Raw genomic sequence first — 20,920 nt, 5'->3', positions numbered from 1 at the left:
ACACTTGGGGAAGAGGAGTCTTTTGAAATTTTAAATTCTATTATAATTATTACACAAATAATACATGGATATGTTAATCTTTAAAAAAAATTGAACGACACAGTAATATGTGGAATAACAAGTGAAAGGCTTTCTCTGCCTTTCCTTGCATCCTATCCCACTGTCAACAGTTTGAGATTGTATCCTTTTATTCATACCATTTAACAATGCGCTTTCCGACATGTACACCTATATAAATAAACATCTAATTTTAAAACTAACATAAATGGGATCACAACCTAGTGCAGTTCTACCATTTTTTTTTTTTTAAACAATATGTCCTGGACATCCTTCCAGTCAGACCACACAGATCTATTTTTTAACGGCTGAAATAATATTTCACAGCACAGAGGTACCACTATTTATTTATCCTTCACATAGTTTCGAATTTTTCAGTATTTCAAGGACCAGTTCTCTGGGAATTATCCAGTCAATCATGCATTTATTGTGGGCTCACTATGTGCCGCGCACTCTACTCGGGGTTGGGGGTAAACAAGACAAACACCTAAAAATAGTTTTGAGTGATGGAAAGGGGGCATTTTCTTTTCCCAAGAAGACAGGCTGAAGATCGGTCTCTACATCGACCCAGGAGGCCGAGGAGTCCCCCGCCGTGTCTTCCCAGCAGTGAAAGGGGCCCCAGGACCCGTCGGTGCCGGCGAAGAAGACGGGTGGACGCCGCGAGTGCGCTTTTCAGGAAGAGGGCCAGAGAGCTGCAAGCCTGCAGCGAAGAGTCGCTCATCACACACTACGCGCCGGGGGCTGGGCACGGAGCAGGACGCGGGGCGCAAGTCCGGCGGGGCGGGGCCGAGCAGCGCGCGACCCTCGGCGCGCTCTGGGAGGTAAGGACCGGGGCGGCCTCTCTGGCCCCGACTCCCGCGGGCTCTATGACACTGCGTTGGCTCGCGGGACGGGGCGCGGTTGGCTGAGGAGGAGGAGACCACTTCACGCTGTATATGTCTCAGTAAGCCTCGCGCGGAACTCTCGCGAGAAATAGGAAGTACCGCGCTTGCGCACTGCTGTAGCGTCTGGTGGCTGTTGAAGGTGCGCCGGCGGGTGTGCGAAGGGAGACTGTCCGTGTGGAGGCCGCTGCGCCCCCCGCGACTCACCACCATGAGCAGCACTTTAGCTAAGATCGCGGAGATCGAAGCCGAGGTAATGGGCGCTCGAACACTCCGTCCGAGCGTTCCTCTTCGGCGGCGTCTCTCCTGCCTGAACTTCCCTCAGCCTCCTCAGGACCGGGCCCGCGTTCCCCGACTCCCCTCAGCCCGGGCCAGCGTTCTACACCTGTGCGCCTTAGTCAGTGCCCCTTTCCAGCGTTCTGCTCCTGTCTGAACATTGTTTCTCTCAGTTTTCTCTTTTTATGTGAGCAACACTGAATCCTATCCCCCCACTTCTGCCCTGACCTGCTCGCGTACTTCAGTATCTTTCCTTATCGTCCCTCGAACCGCCCTCCCCTTCCCCAGTCTCTACTTTGATGACCCCCTTTCCCAGAGTATTGCTCCCGGGAATATGATCTGGATGTAAATTGTCATCTGCGGTGGCTGTTGATTCCACCTGGATTGTTGTGTGATTGTATGGTCTGAAGTGCTCAGAGCTCTTTAAAATCGGTTGGGGCACACCAGGTACAAGCAGTTGAAAAGGAATCAGCAACTGAGTTTTAGTCTAATCTGTGAATGCTGATTGTAATGACCTTGGTCATGTTTCTTCTGTTTGGGCCTCAGCTGTTTGCTCTGTAATGCGGGGAATGGTCTGGGTGATGGAGAGAATGGATTTTTACTCTTTTAAGTCTGACTTAAAATGGGTCTATTGAAGTTAGTAGGACCTAGATAAAAAACATCATTCTCTCAGAGCTGGGGGAGCATTCATTCTGGATGTTTTAACTTGTAGGAACTGCTTCTGATTTATGGCTGTGATTCCTCCCTTATAGATGGCTCGGACGCAAAAGAACAAGGCTACAGCACACCATCTAGGGCTGCTTAAGGCTCGCCTTGCTAAGCTTCGCAGGGAGCTCATTACTCCAAAAGGTGGTGGTGGTGGTGGACCAGGAGAAGGTTTGTGTTTTGCTTCGACTTTCTTTTTTTGGTGTAATTTTTATTAAAGTAATAAAGGCATATGGTTTAAAACTAATTTAAAATTTTATATCAAAGTTGATTTGTGTTTCCTAAGCCTAAGTTCTTGAATTGTATTTATTTTATTTTATTCTACTGATTTCTTTCTTTTTCTTTTTTTTTTGGCCATGCCACGCGGCTTGTGGGATCTTAGTTCCCTGAGCAGGGATCGAACCTGGGCCCTGGCAGCGAAAGCACTGAGTCCTAACCACTGGACCACCAGGGAATTCTCAATTTTACTGATTTCAAAGGCGAATGAATATTCTCTAAGTGAACTAGGGTTTTATTTATGTATATCCTGTACTGATCCAAAATAGATTTACGTTGGCTCACTGAAATATGTAAATAAATAGTCAACAAGATAAAGGAAATTGATACAAAGGGAAATGAAGGTAGAAAGAATAAGTTGAAGCCAAGAGATAAAGTTAGGATGAAAAGTAATGTCATAAGGTCTGTACTCTTCTTAGAGAAGGGCCACAAATTTGGCTTTGAATTTGTTTGCAACCCATTGTAAGAAAAGAAAACTCTGTCAGTGACACAGTCCCCAGAGTTTGTAAGAAAAAAAAAGAAACCGATTTTTTAGATCAGTGGTTATATAATATTTGGGCCCTAAATACTGTGGGTACTAGAAAGGTATATAACATGTAGAGGTGTAAAGTTTTTACATCAAACACTCCATTAAATATTGTGAATTGCTATGGGGGAATTTTGTGTGCTTAAGGTCTACCCTAGAGATAAACTGTAAAAAGTTGGAGAAATAGGTTCTAGAGGGATAGGCAACCAGAATGTAAAAGGAATTACATGAGTCTCAACACTCCCAAGGATAACTTTCCTCCTCTTTTTTATATTTGTTGATGTTTTAGGATTTGACGTTGCCAAGACAGGTGATGCTCGAATTGGGTTTGTGGGTTTTCCATCTGTGGGGAAGTCAACACTGCTCAGTAACCTGGCAGGGGTATATTCCGAGGTGGCAGCCTATGAGTTCACTACTCTGACCACTGTACCTGGTGTCATCAGATACAAAGGTGCCAAGATCCAGGTGAGTCAGGCCTGCAGGCCAAGGAAGGGAAGAAATCAATTCTTTGTTTCATTTAAAAAACACTTATTTGGAGCTCTCTATACGCCAGGCCTGATCTTTGATCTACCAGGCCCTCAGTGTCTAGTAGGGGAGATAGAGCAGTACATAAAAACAATAATACAGTGGGATATCGTTTGTGAAAACACAGAGAAAGGAAGGACTCCTTTTTCCACCTGAGGATGGAGGTGGGGGAAGGTCTGGTAAGACAGAAAAAGCTTCATGTAGAAAGTGACAATGGGGTGGGTTTTGAAGTTCAAATAGAATTTCACCAGCCGGAGAATGTAAAGGACAGTTTTAAGCAGCCGTAACCGTGAACAGCCTGCTGTGGTGTGAGCTTAGCTGTGGGACAGGGAGTGGTAGAAACTGAATCTGGAAAGGTAGGTTGGAGCTGAATTATGAAGGATCTTATGTGCCTGCTTAGGAAGTTGAATTTTATCTTGTACATAGCTAGGAGCCATCAGAAACTTTAATAAATACCATGATCAGACCCTTTTTAGAAAATAATTCTTATCTGTGAGGCTTAATGAAGTTGTCGTCTTCAGAAGTTCTCAGATAGATGATAGATTTAGGGCTCCCAAATGAGGAGTCCGCTTGGGTATGAAAGAAGGTATGTGTAAAATATAATGGAACACATTCTGTTTTGGTCCACAGCTAAGAAGGTAAGGTTCTGAATTTCATGGCATTTGAATCTAGACTAGAGGTTCCCAAAATTTCTAGGTTCACAGCACCCTTAGTGTCTCAGCAATTATTTCCTGACAGCTTTTCTGGTCCCAGTAATTTTTTATGGTGCTCCAGGCCAAAAGAAATAACCTAATGGTTCTGTTTGTTAAATAGTTAGATTCAAACAATTATTTATGTCCTTACAGCTACAGTTATTTACTAATGGGATATGGGCACTGTTGGGTACCATATAACTTCTCAAATTTTGGAATCAGATTGGATACTGCCACATTTGTTTCCTTTTCCACACTGATTTTTGTGTGGTGCTTATTTTTTACCATAGTAATCGCTGAAAAATCCAACTTCCCAAAGATTCGGATCTGATGTGATTGAAAGCAGTGTAGTAGGATCTAATGGTGAAATTGTGAGCTTCTTGGATTTAGTAGTTCCCTTAGTGCCTGACAGATATTAAGAACTGCTGTTTCTCTTGAAAATTTAGAACGCCCCGAGTGCCTTGGCACATCGTTTGGAAACTCTTGGTGTAGGCATTTGTTTTCCCTCTTGCTGAGCTACACAGTGAGTTGTGAAGTACATTCATCTTCTTTATTATAGAATCTGAAGTAGGGAAGGACCAGTGTCCTGGTGGTATTTTCAGTGGCTTTTTTTCTTTCTGGTTAGGTACCCATGCAGATACTGTTAGGACATGTACCTTTCTAGGACTCCATGTCCAAATGTATATAGTAACAAGAATGAGGACACTTGGGCATATCTGGACCATTGTTTAATTTCATCTGGTTTCAGAGTCTTTGGCAGCTCAGAGAGTAACCTCTTTCCTGATGAGATGTTATGGCACCTCTCTCAGGGCTTCTGGGTATATCAGAATAAATAGCCACTTAACCCCTCTCTTTCCTTGTCTTTTCCTCAAAACCTTCATTTATTTCAGTCTCTTGACCTTTTCAGGTTTTTTTCTTCCTTTTTTCCATGGTACTTTCTTTTCCGTCTGTGCCCTCTGCCTCTGTTTTTCCTTCTGACTTTCTCCAGAAACCAAGTTAAGTAAACATACTAGTAGGTGTGTTTAACTGGATTAAAATGCCCTCAAATGTTTTTTTAAAAGGCTGTTTTGTGGCAGAGGACTCATTATCTGTGACTTGGTGAGGAATGGTGTACAAAATTAGAACCGCCTAATAAGAATTATAAAGAGGTAGAGTTCTGTTTTTTTTGTTGTTGTTGTTTGGAAAGAAGATCTTTTTAACAATAAAGGTGCCTAAAAATGGAATGGTACCTCTTGAGGTAATTAATTACTATGTCTGGAGGTGTTCAAGTAATGGCTGAACCACCACTTAACCAGGGATGTACATATGTATACATATATATGTGTATACATATATATATGTGTGTGTGTGTGTGTATATATATATATGTATATATATAGACTTGTACATGTACCTGCTTTAATCTCTGAAGGCATTTGAGTTTGAAGTAGATTAACATACAATTCTTAAAATCCTACAGTTACATGATTTGAAGAAATATTTTTTATTTTCTCATCTCTTAGTTGGTTGTAATCTGAAATTCAGAAATGTAAAGCATAGACTGTTTTTATTGGATGAAATTTAGTTGCCACATTCAAATAGTTCAATGTAATTTTAAATATTTAAATAGTTTAATGTAATTTTAAATATTTCCCTCTCAAGAAAAGCTAAAGTTAACTTGCTTTTACATTTGTAGGGGCTTCAATAAATTTCTCCACCATGGTCAGCTGCCATGGTTAGAAAGCTCGTGCTCTCTTGTCTCAGTATAAAGCCTTTTGCTGATGGAATACTTTTTTTTTTTTTAAGCAGACAGGGATTTACAAAGTGATGGAAGTAGATTACAGAGTCTTTGGGAGGGCTGAAGAAATACACTTTAGACTTAATTTCTTAGGAACAACTGATGATAGACTTTTTGTTTTTTCAGACATCTTTATTGAAATGTAATTCACATACAATAAACTGCACAGGAAGTATACAATTTGATAAGTTTTGACATATCTATACACTGGTGAAAATATCACCACAGTCAAGATTGTGAGCATATCATCCCCAAAGTTTCCTTATGCCCCTTTCATCCTGTAGTTTACATGTTAAGAGTTTTATATAAATAAGACCATGTGTAAATATAAATGTACTCTCTTTTTTTTGGCTGGCTTCTTTCACTTAGCATAATTATTTTGAGGTTCTCTTATATCACCCTGCTTCCCCTAATGTTAGCACCTTACATAAACGTAGAATAATTATCAGTAATAGATTAGAACTTGTTTGAATTTTTACCAGTTTCCCCACCAATGTTCTTTTTCAAGATTCTATTTGCGATCATCCCATGTTACGTTCGTTTCTTTCTCCTATTCTCCTGCCATCTGTAGTAGTTCCTCAGTCCTGTCCTTCATGATCCTGACACTCTTTCTTATTTATTTATTTATTTATTTATTTATGGCTGTGTTGGGTCTTCGCCGCTGTGCGTGGGCTTTCTCTAGTTGTGGTGAGCAGGGGCTACTCCCCGTTGTGGTGCGTGGGCTTATTGCGGTGGCTTCTCTTGTTGCAGAGCACAGGCTCTAGGCACGCGGGCTCTAGAGCGCAGGCTCAGTAGTCGTGGCGCATGGGCTTAGCTGCTCCGCGGCATGTGGGATCTTCCCGGTCCAGGGCTCGAACCTGTGTCCCCTGCATTGGCAGACAGATTCTTAACCACTGTGCCACCAGGGAAGCCCTATCCTGACACTCTTTAAAAGAGTGCTGATTAGTTATTTTGTAGACTGTTCCTCAGTTTGGATTTCTCTGATGTTTTCTCATGATTATACTGAGGTATTATATTTTTTTGGCAAGCATACTACAGAAATGGTGGTATGTCCTTCTCAGTGCATCTTAGGGATTCATGATGTTAGTGTATATTATTAGTAATGTTTACTCCCATCAGTTGGTTAAAGTGGTGTCTGTGGGGTTTCTCTACTGTAAAGCTATTATCTTTCTTTTTGTAGTTAATAAATATCTTGGGGGAGATACTTTGAGAACATACAAATCCTGTTTCACAAACTTGCCCACTCATTTTAGCATTCGTCTGGATCTCATCTGCAAGTTATTACTGTGCTTCTTGCTTAATGGTGATTCTCTATTTTTCTCTTTCCTACTACATTTGTTAATTGGAATTCTATTATATGGAGGAGCTGTTCCTTCTCTCCCATTTATTTATTGAATTTGTGTCATTGTGGGCTCATGGATATTTATCTTATTTTATGGATTATAATCCAGTACTACCATTATTTTATTACTCAAATTGTTCCAGGTATGACTATTAGGAACTCCTTCAGGTTGGCTCCTTTGTTCTTTCCAGAGACCCCCATCTTTTTGTGTGTAATTCCTTATTTTTTGGTACCACATGATGTTCCAGGCTAATCTTATATTTTCCCTGCCCCAGCCCTGGAATCAGTCACTTCTGAAGGAGCGCTCGTTCCTTTTATTGGAGACAGATGTTTAGAAATCAAGATCTGGTGTGCTCATTAGCCCCCATGCAGCCTTTTAAATCAGTGTAACTAAAGTTTCCAAGTCAAGGCAGGTGTATTGAACATAAATTATGTTTTTTGAAAGAGAAAGGGTAGCTCAATTTAACTGATGTATCAGTTTTAGAGGAGGTAATGTTATTTATTATGTAGTGAGGAATAGGAAGGACATTTTGAGCAGGTTCTTGAATGGAAAAGTTGAACTCTCTAAGCACCTCCTGAGTTCGTTCTTTTTCCTTGTGGTTTATTTAATGTGAAGTTTATTTCTGTAATATCAGATATGCTTATAGCAAAGGCTAGTTATTGTTGTTGTTGCTGTTTTTTGGCCTTGCTGCAAGGCTTGTGGGATCTTAGTTCCCAGACCAGGGATCGAACCCGGGCCCTCGGCAGTGAAAGCATGGAGTCTTAACCACTGAACCGCCAGGGAATTCCCCAGCAAAGGCTAGTTTTAGATGATGTTTTGATAAGCTGCAACTATATACCTGTCTCTTCATGTGGATAATTCAGTATTGGCCATACAGTAGTATGGCCCTTGGTATTTTCAGATTTTACATGTGCTCTTAACAGACTCTCAAGGGCTTATAACTATAGTTTGTGAATTTGAATCATGTGTGCTATGGATTTGGTTTTGATGTTCTCATCATTAAGTACATACACTGTGACTTCTGTGAAGTTTTACTTTATTGCATTTCCTGGGCAATTGAGTGGTCATTTTCAACTGGGGACACCTATCAGAGTCACCCATGGAGCCTTTTGAAATACAGATCAATATCTGAATCCTACTTTGACCCTTCCAAATCAGAATATACATGGATGAAGCTCAGATATCTGCATTTTTAATTGTTTTATAGGTGATTATTATGTGCTTGCCTGATTAAGAATGGCTGCAGAAATTTTTGTGAACTGGAGGATTCACAAAGGTCTCAGGATTTATTGCTTGTGAATGTCATGATCCAGTTATTATCTATAGTAAGGAATTTGTATGGAGGATCAACCTTCTGAAAAGTGGGGGAATATTGAAAAATATTAATGTAGAATAATGGATTCAGGCCCCCAAAATGTGGATTATAATCTTGTTTATTAAGACTGTGACTTTGGGCAAACCACTTAACCTCTATGAATCTCAACCAGTATCCTTATTCACAGACTTACTAGGCATTTTGAACTAGATAAAGTATGTAAGAACCTTGCAGCTGACATTTAGTAGATGCTTAGTAAAAGTAAGATTTACACATTCACTTATAAGGAAGATTGGATTTGGATCTCCTAAATTTTGAATACTTGAGAAATAAATCATTCTGTTTGATCTGTTCAGATTTATAATCAGTTTTTCCTTTTCTCTCCTTAATCTTCCAGCTTCTGGATCTCCCAGGTATCATTGAGGGTGCCAAGGATGGGAAAGGTAGAGGCCGTCAAGTCATTGCAGGTGAGTGTTCCAGGGCCACCATCCTGGGATATCATCCCTTTGCTGGGTACTGTTCCTTTAGATGGGACTGTTGGGCTTGGAGTTGGTACCACAATGAAGGGCATAGTTTTACCTGACTTCTCACTGGAGTAGAATGTCGGAACTTGAAGGGACCTCAGAGAGTAACAGTCCAGATCCCCATTTGCAGAGAAACACTAAGGACAGGAGAAGTGAAGTGCGTTGGTGCAGTGTTGCACTGTTGTGGCAGATTCAGAGCTAGAACTCAGGTTTCCTGACTCCCACCTATGCCTTTTCTTCTTCTTTCCTTTTTATTTAAAGTAAAATACTATAAAAGGATAATCATAGGGGAATTCCCTGGCAGTCCAGTGGTTAGGACTCTGCACTCTCACTGCCGAGGGCCCAGGTTCAATCCCTGGTCGGGGAACTAAAATCCCACAGGCTGCAAGGCACGGCCGAAAAAAAAAAAAAGGCTAATCATAAATTGCAATAATCTGCTGTCCCACCTCTTTTCACCTTTACTGTCATTCCCCATTGGTAGGTACTGTCAAGTCTTCAACTGTTTCTTCTATTTCATATTTTAAAATGTTATGCTTATATTGCTATTTCATGATTAATTAATTTTAGATACCATCTATTGGTTTCATGTTATGGTAGGAAATTAGCTCTCTCATACTCCATGTCTCTTTTCCTGTTCTTTCAAAGAAGTTGTATCATAATTTTTAGTTAACTCATTAGTCATGGTATATATTATTATGTAATGACTGTCTGACTTTTGTTGTGCTGAGATAAGTAGTGTGTTATGACTTGGTTTCTTTTCTGTTGATACCTGTTTTTGAAGGTTGTTTTGCATGGAGTTAATAATTGGTTCTTGTTTTATTTTGTTTACTTTTCTGTTTGTTAATATTTTTCAAATGTTCCAATACATCAAATGCCTATTAATCAATAGTTTTCTAGATACTTGAATACAGTTCCAAATACAGTCTTACTGATTTCATTATCTCCCCTCAACCCTGACACTACTACCTTCCTTTACCCTTTGTCTTTATGCTTCAATCTGGATTGGTTGCTTTCTAGACCAACACTGTCCAGTAATGGAAATGTTCTACAGTAATGGAAATGTTTTGAATTTGTGCTGTCCAATATGGTAGTTGTAGGCATGTGTGGCTGTTGAGCACTTAAAGTGTGCCTGGTGCAATTGAGTAACTGAATTTTAAATTTTATTGAATTTTAATTAAATTTGAATAGCCCCAGGTGGCTAGTGGATGCTGTATTGGATAATGCAGCTCTAGGCTTTTGGCATGGCTGTCGTCCTGAGATTTTCTTTTCTGTTCTTGTGTGGGATCCCCTATTTCTTGGAGTCAGCGTCTTACCTTTTTTGGGTTATTTTCATGTTCTGCTGAAGCACATTCTTTAGAAACTTACTGAAAAAGAGTGAATGATAGGTACATTGTTCTGGTTTTTCTTTTCATGTTTGAAAATATTTTTATTCTACCCTTATATTATTAATTTAGCTATTTATGGAATTATAGGTTTGAAGTCATTCATGGATGACTATCAGAAACATTATGCTAAATTAAAAGAGCCAGGCACAAAAGACTAGATTTTGTATAATTCAATTTATATGAAATTCTAAAACATGCAACTTAATCTATGGTGACAGAAAAGCAGATCAGTGGACTTCCCTGGTGGCGCAGTGGTTCAGAATCTGCCTGCCAATGCAGGGGACACGGGTTCGAGCCCTGCTCTGGGAAGATCCCACATGCCGCGGAGCAACTAAGCCGTGCGCCACAACTACTGAGCCTGTGCTCTAGAGCCCATGAGCCACAACTACTGAGCCCGCATGCTGCAACTACTGAAGCCCACGCGCCTAGAGCCCATGCTCTGCAACAAGAGAAGCCACCGCAATGAGAAGCCCGCGTACCGCAACAAGGGAAAGCCCGTGCACAGCAGCAATGAAGACCCAACACAACCAAAAATAAATAAATAAATTAAAAAAAAAAAAAAAGAAGGAAAGCAGATTAGTGGTTGACTGGGAATTGAGGGGAAGATTGATTGCAAAGGGGTATAAGGGAACTTTTGGAGGTGATGGAGATACTCTGAATCTCAGTTGCTGTGGTGGTTATACAGGTATATACATTTGTCATCAAACCATGTGCTTAACACTATTTATTTTTTATAAATTATATCTCAAAAAAGTCGACAAAAAACATGCTAACTGGATAATCTTATTCTTTTAGAATTCTTACTGTTTTAAATCTTTCTGAACTTTTTCAGGGATTCAGGTTATTGCCTGGTTTGTATCTTCATTCCAAATTATTTTTCTACTAGTGTATCTAGAAGTTGACACATCCTCTAGATACACTAATAGAAAACAGAGAATACATTGCAGATTGACTTCTGGCATAAATCTTTGGAAAGCTTAAGAACTTCATGTGTGTCTGTGTATTTATTAAAAAAAAAATCCTTTGTCTCTTAAGTGTAGGAACTCTATACCACCCCCTCCCCCTTTTGGAGTATTTGAATTATGTTAAGTCTTTAATGAGCTTTGAAAAAAATTTTATTTTCAATCTTTCAGTGGCCAGAACGTGTAACTTGATCTTGATTGTTCTGGATGTCCTGAAACCCTTGGGACATAAGAAGATAATAGAAAATGAGCTGGAAGGCTTTGGCATTCGCTTGAACAGCAAACCCCCCAACATTGGCTTTAAGAAGAAGGATAAAGGAGGCATTAATCTCACGGCCACTGTAAGTGGAAAAGGTGATATGGGGCAGGTTGCTGAAGGGACTGGGGTGGAGAGTGGATTGTGGTACATGGACATTGACATTTGGAAATTGCCTGGCTTCTCCCAGCACTAATTGAGGTAACCAATGATGTCGTAATGACTGAGAGAGTAGGACAAGAGTCGGTCTCAGACTGACTTACCTTTGTGACTTTATTTCTTCCTTTGGGTTATTTGGGGTGGTATGGGACTAAAGACCAATATTATGTTTGCATGAAGTAGATGGCTGCAGATATCATCTATTTTCATTCATTCAACACAGATTTATAGAGCACCTACCATGGGCCACACATTGTTTTAGGCTTTCAGGGGGAATGGAAGAGGGAGCAAAATAGACAAAAATTCCTGCCCTTATATTCTAATGGGGAAAGTAGCAAACAGAATTAATGAGTGATTATAGTATATTAGATAATGATAAACTAAGGACAGAAGTAAACTAGGGAAAGAGGATGGAGAGTGTTGGTGGGAGGGTTGCAGGTTTAAGTAGGTTGATCAGAGAAATCTTCACTGGGGTGACATGAAGGAGTGAACCAAATGAATATCTTGAGGAAGAGTGTTTCATGTAGAGGGAACATCCAAGTGCAAGGCCCTGAGGTAGAGGGTTCCTTTGCACATTTGAGGAACAGCAGAGTGAGCAGGCAGGAGAGTGGTAAGAAACAAAGTCATAGCATAGGGCCAAACATGCTTTTATTTTGCAGGAGATGGGTAACTTTTGGTTGGGTTCCAGTCTGTGGAGTAAAATTGATTCAGGTTTTAATGGAATCAATCTCACTGCTGTTGAGAACAGACTGAAATGGGTTAAGTACAGAAGCACAGAACCCATTTAAGAGGTTATTGCAATAATCTAGTCAAGAAGTGATGGCTTCTTAGACCAGAGTTGTAACATTGGAGGAGATGTGGAGTGGTTGATTGTGGAAAGATTTTGGAAATAGTTGGTAGGAATTACAGCTGGACTGGATATGGGTTGTCAGAGAAGGAGGTGATGGTGAGTTTTTGTCCTGAGCTAGAAAAATGGACTCTCATGACTAAAATAGGACTTTGTGTAGAATAGGTTTGGAGAGGAGGGGAAGATCAGATGTTCAGTTTGAGATGCCAGTAACACTCAAATTAGACCTCCAAGTGTTACTGTCAAATAGGCATTGAGGAATGATCTGTGTTGGAGCTGTACATTTAGTGGTTATCAATTTTAAAGCCATGAGCTTAGCTGACATAACTTAGCTGAGGAAGCAAGTATAAATAGAAAAGAGGTTCAAGGATTGAGGTTTGTGACACCTCCCTCCATCCCCCACAATGATTAGATGCTGGGAGATGGGAAGAATCAGCAAATAAGACATCTCAGACAAAGAAGAAGGAAAACTGGAAGAGTTTGGAATCCTGGAAGCCAATTAAAGAAAGTGTTGCAGATTGGTAGAACGATCAATTCTGTCAAATGCTGCTTCTAAGTCATATAATTGAGGACTGAGAATTTCCTACAACATTTAACATTCTAGAGGTCCAGATTATTTGACTGGCATAGGTTTAACCTGTCCTGCCCAAAAGATCTTTTCTATTATCCTGTCATAATGTTTGAACATTCTTTCTGTATTTTTGCTAAGGCTGCCATAATAAAGTACTATATAGACTGGGTGGCTTGAACAACAGAAATTTAATTCTCTTTATTTTGGAGACTGGATATCTGACATCAAGGTGTGAGCAGGACTGGTGCCTTCTGAGGCCTCTCTCCTTGGCTTGTAGATGGCTGTCTTCTCCTCTACTTCGTATGAGCTTCCCCTCTGTGTCTGTGTCCTAATCTCCTTTTCTTGCAAGGATGTGAGTCACACTGGATTAGGGCCCACCCATATGGCCTCATTTTAATTTAATTACCTCTTTAAAGACCCTATCTCCAGTCACATTCTGAGATACTGGGGTTAGGTCTTCAACATATGAATTTGGGTGGGGATGGGGACACAATTCATACCATAGCACCTTCCTTTAAGAAGGAAGATTTTTAGTGTTTTTTTTTTCTCCAAATGAAAGATTTTTAGTTTTTGAGTATTTCCTACTAAGAGTCAGATACTCTTATCCAGGATAATGGTCTTTAGAAATAAGTTTGCACCTTATCTAGGATTATCCAGGTACATCAGTAGATACTCTTAGGAGGTTTTTTTTGCTCTCTGACCAGTCATTGTCTTCTATGCCCATTCAGTGCCCTCAGAGTGAACTGGATGCTGAAACTGTGAAGAGCATTCTGGCTGAATACAAAATCCATAATGCTGATGTGACTCTGCGTAGTGATGCCACAGCAGATGACCTCATTGACGTGGTGGAAGGAAACAGGTACTGACTAAATGTGCCTGAGTTTGAATTTGAAGCCTTGTAATAGAAACAACATTGGATTATGAATCTGGCAAACATTGATTCTAACTCCAGTTGTGCCGTTATCTTAAATAATAGTGGGCCTTGCTTTCTTTAGCTGTAAAAATGAAGGGTTGGTCTTGATTGCTGACATCCTTCTTTGCTCTGCAATTTGATCCTGATAATCTAATTGCTTGTTTCAGTTACTTGCTGTGAACTAGGCTATCCCCTAAGCTCTGTGTCATATGATGGTCGAAGAGGGTAGGTTCTCAATCTGCTCTCACAGAATTAATCCATCTGAGAAATCCTGTAGGCTGTTCTGCAGAACTGAGAGCAGACTGGCTGTGTCTATTTTCTCTAAGGGAACAGAGCTGAAACCCTATTCCATGAGACATTACTATTACTAGTATTTGAAATTAAATAATAATTGAAACTACTGTTAAAATTATTTCTGGCATTTTAAAATAAATAAATAAATTTATTTATTTATTGCTGCATTGGGTCTTCGTTGCTGCACGCGGGCTTTCTCTAGTTGCGGCAAGTGGGGGCTACTCTTCGTTGCAGTGCGCGGGCTTCTCATTGCGGTGGCTTCTCTTGTTGTGGAGCATGTACTCTAGGCGCGCAGGCTCAGTAGCTGTGGCTTGCAAGCTCTAGAGCACAGGCTCAGTAGCTGTGGCACATGGGCTTAGTTGCTCCACGGCATGTGGGATCTTCCCGGACCAGGGTTCAAACCCATGTTCCCTGCATTGGCAGACGGATTCTTAACCACTGTGCCACCAGGGAAGTCCATTTCTGGCATTTTGAAAACAAATAAAAGCTAGTGCTTTGAGTTACGTGTTTTGGAAGTGAGGTAATTGAAGCCTGAGAAGTTGTGGCTTGCCTAATTATTAGTAACCTTAGCTGCCCTATTGATTGAACATTAGGATTATGACATTGCTAGATGTTGTATTAAAAAAAATTTTTTTATTCTTTAAAAGTTATATTATTAGAAATATATTTACATTCTTACAGTTCATAAAACAACTCTGGGAACTGGACTCTGAGACTTGCCCAGGGACACATGTCTAGAAAGCGACAGAGCTGGGAATAAATTCATTCTTTGTGACTCCAAAGCTTGTGTTCTTTCCACTGCAGGATGCTTTCTCAGTAATTAGTTGCATGACTAGGGACTACGGCTTGAGTTTTGTTACTTCTCAACCCATAGTTCACTTTTTGGATGTTCTGCCTTATTTTGGTAGGAAGCTTTTTCTTTTTTTGGCTGACTTTCTTATGATCCCATTTAAGAGTCTCTGATTTGGGGTCCTGGGTGAGAGGGTGCTGATAATCAGACTGACAGTCTTGTCCACAGCTCCAGATTCACATACTGTTTTTCTTCTACAGAGTCTATATCCCCTGTATCTATGTGTTAAATAAGATTGATCAGATCTCCATTGAGGAATTGGATATCATCTATAAGGTGCCTCACTGTGTACCCATCTCTGCGCATCACCGCTGGAATTTTGATGACCTGTTGGAAAAGATCTGGGACTATCTGAAACTAGTGAGGATGTAAGTCTTAGTGGATAGGGTAATATTACTGTAGGATTTAAATCAGACTGTCCTAAAATGATACCCTCTGGAGCTCATTAACATAATCTATTTTTGGAGATATAAATAAGTTAATTCCTATCATCTGCGAGGCTATTTTGAGGGCACTTTCTTCCTCAAGATAGAGGTTATCTGGGTCTGATCTCTGGGGTGATGGAGGGTTGATTTGCATTCACACATGAAACATTCCAAGAAGTAGGCAACCTCTGTTCCCTCTGTGTTCTAGTTACACCAAACCCAAAGGCCAGTTGCCAGATTACACATCTCCAGTGGTGCTGCCTTACTCCAGGACCACAGTGGAGGATTTCTGCATGAAGATTCACAAAAACCTTATCAAAGAATTTAAATAGTAAGTATCGTGGGCCCATGGTGCCTTCTTTTCCCTGTGAGGTACTGGTTCTACTAATAATTCTTAGGATAGTATTATAGAAATTAGGCATCAGGAGATGCTTGCTTGGTTAGAACTTTGCAGTGTCTTCTTAAAACCATGCCAGCTTGGAGCAGGAAGAACCCTAAAAGCCTTTTCAGGTTGGGAGGGCTGACAGTACAAAGTGCTCTGACTTTCTCTTTTTAATTCGTCTTCTTCTTGGCAAACACAAAATGTTAATTCTTCCTGCCAGCATTATACTGGGCTTCACTGGGTAGTGAGGGCCTCTCTAAACCTTTTGCATGACCAAATCCCCCTGATCTTTCTCATACTCCTCACTGCTGATACAGGTGGAATTTTTTTTTTTTTTCCCCCACAATGTGTGGCATGTGGGATCTTAGTTCCCTGATCAGGGATTGAACCCATGCCCCCTGAATTGGAAACACGGAGTCTTAACCACTAGACCACCTGGGAAGTCCCGAAAAATACTTCTTTTAACATCTTATTTTGAACTAATTTTAGACTTACAGAATAGTTGCAAAAATAGTAATAGAGTTTCCTTATATTCTTCACCCTACTTTTCCTAACATTATCAGCTCACATAAGCATAATACAATCATCAAGAACAGAGGTTAGCATTGGTCCAATGTTATTAACTAAACTATAGACCTTATTTGAATTTTAATACCTTTGCTACCAGCATCCTCTTTGTGTTTCAGGAATCTACATGGGATTTTAGCTGTTACTTCTCCCTAGTCTTCCAGTCTCCCAGTAATATTTCCTTAAGTCTTTCAGTGTCTTTGATCTTGGCCCTTTTGAAGAGTATTGATCAGTTATTTTGTAGAATGTCCCTCACTTTGGGTTTGTCTAATGTTCTCTCATGATTGAAGTGAGATTATGCATTTTTGGTAAGAATACCACAAAAATGATGATGTGTCCTCAGTTTGCATCATATCACCGGATTCATGATGTTGATGTATCTTATTTTTTTTTTTTAAAAACTTATTTATTTATTTTTGACTGCGTTGGGTCTTAGTTGCTGCGCGCAGGCTTTCTCTAGTTGTGGGGAGTGGGGGCTACTTTTCATTGCAGTGCACGGGCTTCTCATTGTGGTGGCTTCTCGTTGCGAAGCACGGGCTCTAGGTGTGCAGGCTTCAGTAGTTGTGGCTCGTGGGCTCTAGAGCGCAGGCTCAGTAGTTGTGGAGCATGGGCTTAGTTGCTCCGCGGCATGTGGGATCTTTCTGGACCAGGGCTCGAACCCTTGTCGCCTGCATTGGCAGGCAGATTCTTAACCGCTGCGCCACCAGGGAAGCCTGATGTTGATATATCTTATTGATGGTAATATTTACTTTGATAACTTGGTTATGTTGGTGTTGGCTGGGTTTCTCTACTGTAAAGATACTGTTCTCTCTTATTTGATAAATGTCTTGGGGAGGTACTTTGAGACCATGAAGATCTGTTTCTCTTCAGATGTTTACCTGCTGATTTTAACATCTATGGTGGAGCTTGTCTGTACATATATTGCTGTGTTGTTTGCTTAATGGTGATTCTTTATTTCCCTCTTTCATTTTACATTTATTTATTGGAATTCTATTGTGAGTTACAGCTAGCTCTTCTCCCCTGTTTATTAATTTAATTCATAATTTATTTGTATTAGTATGAGCTCTTGGATATTTATTCAGTGGTGTTATAATCCAATCCTGTCATTATTTTGTCACTCAAGTTGTTCCAGCTTTTGCCGTTAGGAGCTCCTTCAGATTGGCTCCTGTGTTCTTTTGATAGGCTGCCATCTTTTTTTTTTTTTTTTTTTAATTTATTTATTTTATTTATGGCTGTGTTGGGTCTTCGTTTCTGTGCGAGGGCTTTCCCCAGTTGCGGCAAGTGGGGGCCACTCTTCATCGCTGTGCGTGGGCCTCTCACCATCGCGACCTCTCTTGCTGCGGAGCACAGGCTGCAGATGCGCAGGCTCAGTAATTGTGGCTCACGGGCCCAGTTGCTCCGCGGCATGTGGGATCCTCCCAGACCAGGGCTCGAACCCGTGTCCCCTGCACTGGCAGGCAGACTCTCAACCACTGCGCCACCAGGGAAGCACAAGCCATCTTTTTTTTTAAACATTTCCTTACCTTCTGGCACTACTAGATGTTCCTGATTCATAGTGATCTTTCCTACACCAGCCCTGAAATCAGTCACTTATCCAAGAAGCCTGGGTTTACGAGATCTGTGTGCTAGGCATCCTCATTGTTAGTGGGCTGTTGTTGCTTGTAGGCCCTCTTAGCAGACAGAGGTAGGAAATATATGTAAGGATACTAACCTGTGCTTACAAGTACATCTGTATTTCTTTATCTCTCTTGTTTTATGTATCTATCTATTTAATTTACCCATCCATCCTTATCTATCTATATTAAGAACCATCAGTTTATTTATTGTTACCTCTGATTCCAGTTCAACACCACAGGGTTCATTTTAGCCTTCTCCTTTTTCTTATTTTAACTTCTCTCTCCAGCAGTGAGAAACGTGGCTGTCATTATCTATAATCTACTTATTTAATTCTAGTATATATAAAAAGTAGTTCAGACCTGCAACCTATAATTCTGTGAGAAATATTTTAACTAACTGAATTACAGTATTTATGAATAATTCTTTTTATCTTTACAGGCTGAAATTTTAAAAATTGTTTTAAAAACAAGAGAAAATAGAAAATAATTGTAGAAAATTAGGAAAGCATAGAAATAGTTTTTATTTTATTTTATTTTATTTTATTTTATTTATTTATTTATTTTTGGCTGCATGGCATGAGGGATCTTAGTTCCCTGACAGAGATCGAACCCATGCCCCCTGTAGTGGAAGCGTGGAGTCTTAGCCACTGGACTGCAGGGGAAGTCCAGAAATAGTTTTTAAAACATTAATACTTGTTTCTGACCCTAAGAATACTGAAAGAGTGAAGTCCTTTATTAAGCTTCACATTACTTTTATCAAAAATAACTGTATCCACACACAGGTGCTAATTTCTGCTGCCCTCAAATCATTATATTTTGGCACATACTTGAATCAGTGAAGGAGAATCTTGGGAGAAGTTAGACATTTTCTTTTTTCAAAATTTATAGATTTCTGGATAGTTCCTGCCTTCCATAGTAACAGAACACTGTTCAAAGCCTCTGAATTGTAGCTTAACCAAGGAATTAAATGAAAGGGGAGAAAAATATTTTGGAGAAGAGACATATGAAAGCAAATAGAATTTTATTTGGTCACTATTTTCCTGTTTTTGTTTTTAAATTATTGCACAAATAGCATTTTAACTGTCTTAAAAATAAAAAGAAATTCAGCTTTAGGCCTACTAATTATGACGTGTCCCTGTTGCATTCCCTTTGTGTCCTTGACCACATGCACACATCCTTTGATAATTTACTATATAAACGTTTCCTCTGTGTTATAAGATTTATATATATAATTTTTATAACCATAGTTTTCCTATCTTTTGCTACTTATGTAAGTTTCTAGTCTTAACGCACAGACCTTTCCCTTTTTATTTCTTTAATCCAAAAGTAGGATTAATGACTATATGGCTTATTATATGTTTTGCTGCATTGCTTTCCGAAAGGGCTTGAACCTGTTTACATTTTGCCATCAGCAAAATACAAGGCACTGACTCTATTGCAGGCATTGAATTTGACTGCTAAAAATTAGTTTTCTAACTTTAGATAGTAAAATGGTTACGTTGCATTTATCTTGCTTGTTAGTACATTTGAAAGATTTTATATATATTTGTTTTACTAATGGTGATGTATCTGTTCTTGTTATTTGTTTATCTGTTTTTTAAAAAAGTGAAATCTTGTTTAGTGATTATCTTTTGGGGGGAATATAGATTTTTAAAGCAAAGACAATATAAAAATAATATGGCCAACGTTTTCTACCCCTTGGTACATAGTTCTTAGTCTCCGTGAGGCTGGTCTCAGTGTCTTGTTCACTCATTGAAGCCCATGGATAAAAATTACCTTCCTATAGTCTAAGAAATCAGGAGACCTATCAGTTATGGTTGCTTGATAGGGAAGGAGAGTTTTCCTAGTTTGGCTGAGGAAGGAGGTCCTACATTTCTTATCAGTACCCACTGATGGTTTCAGTAGACCCCATAAAAACTGGTATTCTCTAACAGTCTGTAACTGACATTGCATTTGTAGGAATCAATTTCCAATCAGTTATTTCAGGGTTTTTCTCTATTACAAACCTATGCTTTCTCCTTTTAATTTTAAATTAGTCTTGTCATACTTCTCATTTGTATTTTTTCTCTTTGACTTTCATAAGTTGGCTTTGGAGCAAGAGGAACCACACAACTTGCGAAAATCTTTGCCACTTTTTATGTGAAGGCTCCAGTGTGCTACACTGCTTGGGAAGCTAAAGCCTTTGGGCTTTGACTGGGGACAGGGGACCTTGGATATTGCAGGCCTTTGGCTCTTAAGAGCTGGAATGCTAAATCTGAGCAGAAAGTGGCACCTAGGTAGATAGAAGCTAGGTGATTATTTACACTAACTGTTCTTTTTTTCCTTCCATACAGCGCTCTGGTGTGGGGTCTCTCTGTGAAACACAATCCTCAAAAAGTGGGTAAAGACCATACGTTGGAGGACGAGGATGTCATTCAGATTGTGAAGAAGTGACACCATCCCCTTCACCATCTGCCGGGCCAACCATGGCAGCTTTCTCCATGATCAAACACCTGACTCCAAGCCCCTCCTGGCTTTGGCAGCCACTGGATCAGGATACAGGGGAGGGAGATGGAGGCACCCAAATTGGAACTTCACTTGGCTTAACTTGGTGTCACCGTGTATGTTGAGCTGCATAAAGGATCTGGTAGGCCAGCCAACTATGTACAGTTCATGTGTCATTGTCAGAATTTGTTTTGAGAAGGACTGAATGAGGATGGGTATGTGTAGTGAGGCAGCTGCAGAAGGAGTACTTGGGAGCTTGGTCTTCTATGTGAAATGGGTAAAAATGTGACTGCAACATCTCACTTGATGGCT

General features: G+C 40.0%; 1 protein-coding gene across 1 annotated transcript; it reads left to right on the top strand.

The window, feature by feature from the left end:
- The first annotated feature begins 1,055 nt into the window (after positions 1 to 1,055).
- DRG1 (developmentally regulated GTP binding protein 1) lies at positions 1,056 to 20,772 on the top strand. Its single transcript, XM_068563587.1, has 9 exons — positions 1,056 to 1,191; positions 1,967 to 2,090; positions 3,011 to 3,186; positions 8,771 to 8,840; positions 11,416 to 11,585; positions 13,806 to 13,936; positions 15,335 to 15,502; positions 15,768 to 15,890; positions 20,458 to 20,772. Exons 1-9 carry the CDS (start codon positions 1,150 to 1,152, stop codon positions 20,555 to 20,557), a joined length of 1,104 nt encoding a protein of 367 aa, XP_068419688.1. The 5' UTR covers positions 1,056 to 1,149; the 3' UTR covers positions 20,558 to 20,772.
- The last annotated feature ends 148 nt before the right edge of the window (positions 20,773 to 20,920 follow it).

The sequence above is a fragment of the Eschrichtius robustus genome, chromosome 14 (genome assembly GCF_028021215.1).
Source record: "Eschrichtius robustus isolate mEscRob2 chromosome 14, mEscRob2.pri, whole genome shotgun sequence".
NCBI classification, from domain to species: domain Eukaryota; kingdom Metazoa; phylum Chordata; class Mammalia; order Artiodactyla; family Eschrichtiidae; genus Eschrichtius; species Eschrichtius robustus.
Note: the sequence above shows the minus strand (reverse complement) of the source record. Positions and strands in the feature narration are given on the sequence as shown.